We start from the raw sequence: 7,541 nt of genomic DNA, 5'->3' as shown, positions 1-7,541 counted from the left end.
CAATTGTTCTTTATTTATTCTGTTTCTATATATCAGGTCGACAAATATAAAAAGGAGAATGAAACTCCGAAAGAAAACACAAGCATGCATGATGAAAGTTGTAATATGTTTTACGTTTACCAATAAATTTATTATATGTATTGAATAAAGTTCTGTTGAGCTTGAAATAAAACATACATTTCTATTTTAATGACAAATTTCTTAAAATAGCTTACAATTATATTATCTGTAAACAAGATAGAATACATATCTATAAAATTTAATGTCTTTATTCAAAAGAATTAAACTTAGAAGACTGAATCCATACTACGAGAAAAAGTATGCGATTACACAATGAGTGATTGTATTGTGCATTCTTCAAAATGAAAGAAATATTTAATAACAAATATTAACAAGCAATAATCTCCTTCCGAATAAATTTTTATCAACTTCAAAAATCTATTTTATTTACTATTTATTCTGCGGTAGCTATATTGAATAAAACGTAATTTGTTAAACCTTTGTACAACAAGGTGATGAACTTCAGTTTCAACTTAAGACAGATACTATGCCAGACGATTTTGCGAATGAAAAGGATGGAAACGTTTTACATCAAAGTCAGACTAAAGTATGTACCATTGTTTGACTAAAGTTTGTTTGAATGGTTGTTATAAAAGAGTATGTTTATTTTAGCAATAATTCAATAATTAAAGTGAAATCATGCACATTTTTGTAATTGTCAACTTTAGTTGAATTTAGTACATATTTAAACAGATTGAATGATATTATGATGTAATGGTGAACGTGATGGATGTTTACAAAAAATTTCTTTGACCACGTGGGTTGTTTGTCGTTCGTGCAAAGAAAATGATAAAGTTGAAAGGAATTATGGCAAAACATAAACTTTTTTTAGAAGTTAACCTGTTCATTTATTATATAACCTTGGATTAATATAATGCCACTAAAGGATTAATTTTGTTTCTGTTTAAAAAAGGATACAATTAAAGATAATAATTTAAATTATATCAAAGGAAATATTTATCAAAAAGACAATAAGGAGTTTGACAAAGGAAATGATGTAGTTGTCCTTATTTGATATATCAGATGTAATTTCATAAGGAATTCAATATAGTTTTAATCGCTTTTCAAAAACAATATCATAAAGTGTTCTATATTTATTCTGTTTATATACACCAGGTCCACAAAAATAAAAAGGAGAATGAAACTCTTAAAGAAAACACAAGCATGAATGAAGAAAGTTGTAATATGTTTTACGTTTATCAATCAATTAATTATATGTATTGATTTAAGTTCTGTTAAGTTTTAAATAAAACTTACATTTCTGTTTTAATGAAAAATTTCTAAGGATAGCTTACACTAAAATTATCTATAAACAAGCTAGAAAAAATATCTATAAATGTCTTAATACTGAACTGAGTCCATACTACGTAAAATAAAATTTGCGATTACAACAACAATCTGCGATTATATTGTGCATTCTTCAAAATGAACAAAAAGCAAGATTTTATACCCTTTGCGGTTGCATCGTGTTGCAAATGGTTTGTCCGAATAAGAAACAACAAGTGTAATCATGCAATAATTTCCTTCCGAAATAATTTTAAACTTCAAAATTCTATGTACGAATTCATCATTTTTGCTAGTCATTATGTGGTTTTGATTTTGAATAAAACATTGTAAATTGAAAAATATTTCAAATCTCATTATTTTACATGATTAGTACATCAAGGTGATGAACAGTTTCAACAAAAGATTGATACTATATCAGACGATGTTGCAAATGAAAAAGGTGGAAACGTTTCACATCAAAGTCAGACAAAAGTACGTATCAGTATCAGACTAAAGTATGTTTAAATGATAATAATTAAAGAGTATGATTATATAGCAATAATTGAATAATTAAAGTGACATCATGCGCACTTTTTCATTGTCAATTTGAGCTGAATTTAGTACACATTTAAACAGATTGAATGTTACAATGATGTAATGGTGAACTTGATGGATGTTTACAAAAATTTCCTTTGACCAAGTGGGTTGTCTGTCGTTCGTGCGAAGTAAATGATAAAGTTGAAAGGAATGATGGCAAAACACAAAATTATTTAGAATTTTACCTGTTCAGTCATTATACAATCTTGGATTAACATAATGCCACATAAATTATTATTTTTGTTTCTGTGTAAAACATAATAAGGATACCGATGATAATTTAAATTATCTCAAAATGAATTTTATAATGAAAATATTTATCAAAAAGATAATGAGGAGTTTGACAAAGGAAACTATAATGTATTTTCCTTATTTTATATATTAAATGTAATTCAATAAGGAAGTCAATTTTTTTTCTCGATTTTCGAAAATAAATGATTAAGTCTTCTATATTGATTCTGTTTCTATACATTAGGTCCACAAATATGAAAAGGAGAATGAAGCCCTGAAAGAAAAAATAAGCATGCATGAAGAAAGTTGTAATATGTTTTATGTTTAATAATTAATTATATTTATTGATGAAAGTTCTGTTTAGTTTTGAAATACAACTTACATTTCTATTTTAATGACACATTTCTTAGAATAGCTTACAATAAAAATATCTGTAAACAAGCTAGAAAAAATAAATATAAATGTCTAAATACTGAAAGATTGAAACCATACTACGAGAAATAGTCTGTGATTACAACACAATGAGTGATTATATTGTGCATTCTTCATTATGAAAGAAAGATTTAATAACAAATATTATCATGCAATAGTCTCCGAATTAATTTTTATCAACTTCAAAAATCTATTTTATCTTGTTATTCTGTGGTAGTGATATTGAATAAAACGTAATTTGTGATGGCTTTCAAATCTAATTCGTTTACATGATTTGTACAACAAGGTAATGAACTTCAGTTTCAACTAAACACTGATACTATGCCAGACGATATTGCGAATGAAAAGGATGGAAACGTTTTACATCAGAGTCAGACTAAAGTATGTATCATTGTCTGACTAATGTATGTTTGTATGGTTGTTATAATAACGTATGATTATTTTAGTAATAATTATATATTTGGCATCATGCTAGTGTTTCATTTTCAAGTTTAGCTAAATTGACTACATATTCAAAAATGATTGACTATTATAATGGTGATTGACGAAATAATTAATGTGTACAATATTCTTACAAAAAAATATAAATCTGTCTAATATATAAAAAGACTTCGCCACTCTTTTATAATTCTATATTACCTTATTCTTACAGAATATCACTTTTATTAGGATTCTCACCAGATTTGATATATTAAATGTGAAAAACTGATATAATATTTATGAATAAACTCATACCAAACATTCTTTTTGCTTTTTCATTAAACTTGAAGAAGTTTTCTTTGTGAAAAAAGAGTAAAAATCGTTTTGATTACATTCAAGGTGTTACAAAATATACATATACATAACTATGTACTTATTATGAATATGTACTAAAACATATCATGAAACACATTTAAACATTGTAATGTAAATGAAATCATTAAAAGACTATATTACTTACGCTAACATTGTCTTTATTCATGTACACAGAGCAAATGTGCAGAGAATGACATTCAGCAATATTTAGACGGATACCCTGTAAGTGTTATTACTGTATATACTCTTTGATTTATTTTTTTGTAATCGCTACGATTGAAATTAATGTTAACAACTTTAATACGATGCACCAAACCTTAACCTGCTGTGTGCGAAATTAAAGTGATTCGTCCTCGCCAAAGTAGAGTCAGGGTAGCCTGCACAATCATGCATTTTAACAACGTTCCGCTCGTTGTTGTTGTTGACACAAATGTTGTATTTTGTGATTTAAATACCATCACTGTGAATAGACTGTTACATATTCATAGCAAAACAAATCCATTACACACATTCAGTAGTTGAACTACATAAACGAAAGCTGACTCATTTTTAAACTACTAACATTTTATCAAAAGTTGATATTAAGGGTATTTTATTATAATGACTCATTCATCTCGAAATGTATGTTGCTTTTATTCGAAACAACTACTTAGTTATTTATCAAACATTTGAAACTTATTATACTTTAGTTTATTACCTTTTTACTACATGTATGCCGCTAATTAAGTATAAGTAACTATTTTATTTTTTATCTCTAACCAGGAAAAATGTAACTTTGAAATGACATGATGTAAATGTTTTTCAGGATCAAGAGGATGATCTTATGCGGGAAGAAAATTACAAATTCTTCATGGATGAGATTCCTTCACGACCTAATGGTATTATTTTATCTGTTATAATTTCAATTGATAACAACCAATTTGGTTATATTAAGTTTCTTTTTGTGTAATAGTTGAGAAAGTAGCATCTGTTATGTCTTCAGTGGTTAAAAGTAATTAACAGTTACAAGATGTACCTATAAAGGATTCAAATCGATAACAAGACAAATATAATAACTGGGCCTGCATCACATCGCTTAACATATGCTTTTGTTTGTATAACATTTTTGTAACGGGGAGCTTCACCGAAAACAATAACAAAAAACTATTTCAAAGTCTTGTTGTAATGACTCTGTTTTTATCTTATAGGTGATTACATTGATACTATTCATAACGAATGGTGGGGTGATTATAAAAGATTAGAAGACAATCGAAAATATATGCAGTGGTAAGTCAGTCTGTAAAGGTGCATTTTAATCAAATATTTTACTTTAACTCACAGGACTTTCAGTCTTAATTGTTCTCTAAACATTTTGCAGAAGGGTTGTGTGGCATTTACTTTGCCTGTATATTCGACCTATAGATCTATACTTATATTTCAATTTAGATTTTTAATCTTTTACACGTATGAATCATTACTTAGGTCACATACAATGAAATATTTTCATGAGGAAGAAAAGGAAAAAGATATATACAACTTATATGACTATTATATTTGTTTTCATTCAAAAATTTATAAATGAACAAATGGAAACAGTTTTTACAGATATTTTCTTGTACTAATAGGTTGTTTCCAGTAAGAGCAAAGAGCTGTAATAGACAAGCCCAGGAACTATTTCCTCATGAAATAAAGGTATACATTGAATTTTTTGTATATATTTATATTCAAAAAAGGTGTCCTCAATTAAAGATTTACTCAATTGTTCGTGATTAATATCAAGTATCTTCGGAACATATCATAGTATGTAAAACAGAACAATAATGGAAAGCTTTGTTAAAAGTTCTGTAAGTTATACAATGTTCTTTATGGATATCCCTTTAAAAATAAATCACTCACTAGTAATTTAAAAGTTGGGTTTTTTCCAAATATCGTGATATTCGGGACAATATTTTATGTGGTAAAATAAGGCCCTGTTTCAGAATAAAATTAAACATTTAATTATATAATTTCAAAACCATAAGATCTTTTATTAAAAAACACCCTATATATCTCTTAAAACTTCAGTTATGCTTTGGAATAATCATTATTTTCTAATCTAAACAATTATTTGAAGTAAAGGAATATTGTTTTCTATCACATACTAATATTTACTTTTATATAATTTAAAATAAACTTATCGTATTTAGATGAACAATTCACAACTTATTTTTAAAATGGTGATGCATTTTCTTATGAAATTTGCAATTGGTTGCTTTTATGTAAGAATGTTATTTTTGAAAAACATATGGCTTCTTTGTAAAGGTAAAAAAAAAGTCAATATTTTTTAAAATATAACCTTAATATCATGACACGTCAGTACTTTTATATCATGAAAAGTGCAAATATAACGCTAAATTAGGAGTGACAAAGCTGTATTTCAATAATAAAAAAGAATTTGAGTTCCTGTCGCTTGTATTTTGAAGGAAAAAAAATGATTTCAGTTAGCTTTATGACATGACGGGACATATTTTCCGGGATTGTTTAGCTATTTTATAAAGGTCATAACCAATACCTTGGGTGCAATTTTCTTAGATTATTCCCTCACCACTATAATCATATTTATGTGCGAATGATTCAAGAATTAAAAACGTTGCAACTGTGTTCACACACATCTGAATAATAATTGCACTTACTTTCAATTTTCATGTAAATTCTAAGTATATTTCGTGACTTTTCGTTTCATTTCTTACCCCGATTTTTATGCTCCACTTGATCATGTTAAAAAGTTGTATATTTTATTTACTTATGTGTATATTTTAACATTGCAAAAGCTCTAATAGATTTAACTATTAAACATTTCAAGTTTTAGATTTATTATAAAACACCAAAATGTTCAACATCATTTTTTCTTTTGAACGGATTGATTTTTTTTTAAATTATAGTTATCAACAACATCAAAAATATAAAACTCACATGATTTAATATTGACGTCTTTTAAAACAAATTTATTTACTACAGAAAATTTGTGATTGTAAGGAGGCGCAAGATAGACTTATACTATCGTACAAGATGATGCTAGACTTTTATGGAATGCAACTAGAAAACGAAAAAGATGGTACAGTTGTAAGATCAGATAACTGGGAAGAAAGATTTGCAAATTTAAATAGGTGCTATATTTTGTTTTCAAAATAATTTTTAACGTATTACCAATAATTTTCAAAATGCGACAAATAGACACTGTCATATTTATTTCATTTAGTCTAATTTTGTCACAGTTTCATTAAACACCAGAAACAAGTTGCTTGCTAAAGTGCAAACCGTTTTTCTTTTCGTTTAAAAGTTGATTGGTCTTAAATGAACACAATATTTTCATTACTACTTCAAATATTGAAACAAACAGTAGAAATATATTCATTGGTTATAACTACACAATATTACAAAATATTTCTTTGGAACAAATGGTGATATTGTTCTAAGTTAATCAACGTGAAAATTGTAATTGTGAATTTATAATATTACAAAACCTAGCATAATAGTCCACTTCACTTGTATTCGAATAATATTTATTCTTTTCCTAAAATTACAATATTCAATCACATGAATAATTATACCTTCCAGAATATTTTAATTCTATTTCAAAGCAGGCGATTTTTCATAACAACCAATGAAAAAGTAGTCGTTAGGCACGCGTAAATATTTTGCATGCAAATTTGATGATGATTATAATAATTGATTTATTTTTATTTTCAGATCGAAGCACAATCATAACAGAATAACAAGAATTCTGAAATGTCTGGGTGAACTAGGATTTGAACATTTGAAAAAGAACTTTATTGAGTTTATTTTAGTTGAAATATTAGAGACGAAAACCCTCGTGTACTTGCAGGAAAGTTGCTGCAATTACTGGATTGCAATTTTAAAAGACCCAAGTGAGAGAGCGGAAATGAGAGTCTTTTACGAACAGCTTATTAAAAATATGTCTGATTCTTTGACATAGTGAAAATGTTTTTTTTAGGAATGTGTTCTTTATTCTAATTATAATGTTAGTAAAATCTAAATAATTGATACTTATTATTTGTATGGTCTTTAAATTGAATCTGATAAACTAACCATAGACATTTTGTTTACCGTCAGACATCTAGTACCTAAACTTGCTTAGAAATGGTAACAAAACTGTGATATCGATTTACGTGTAAATGCAC

At 26.9% G+C, this 7,541-nt stretch overlaps 1 protein-coding gene across 6 annotated transcripts; it reads left to right on the top strand.

The window, feature by feature from the left end:
• Positions 1 to 36: 36 nt before the first annotated feature.
• On the top strand, positions 37 to 7,404 carry LOC132724408 (opioid growth factor receptor-like protein 1; the record flags this gene model as incomplete). 6 transcript variants are annotated; one of them, XM_060709268.1, is given in 12 exon segments in its annotated part: positions 37 to 100; positions 513 to 607; positions 1,177 to 1,237; positions 1,718 to 1,818; positions 2,399 to 2,462; positions 2,873 to 2,967; positions 3,556 to 3,603; positions 4,187 to 4,259; positions 4,569 to 4,647; positions 4,986 to 5,052; positions 6,358 to 6,506; positions 7,090 to 7,404. In XM_060709268.1, coding segments are annotated over 12 exon segments (1,143 nt in total), but the record flags the coding sequence as incomplete, so codon positions are not given.
• Positions 7,405 to 7,541: the final 137 nt, after the last annotated feature.

The sequence above is a fragment of the Ruditapes philippinarum genome, unplaced genomic scaffold, assembly GCF_026571515.1.
Source record: "Ruditapes philippinarum isolate M1 unplaced genomic scaffold, ASM2657151v2 ctg1049_1_1_1_1, whole genome shotgun sequence".
Taxonomy (NCBI): Eukaryota; Metazoa; Mollusca; class Bivalvia; order Venerida; family Veneridae; genus Ruditapes; species Ruditapes philippinarum.
This window is presented reverse-complemented; position numbering and strand designations above follow the sequence as displayed.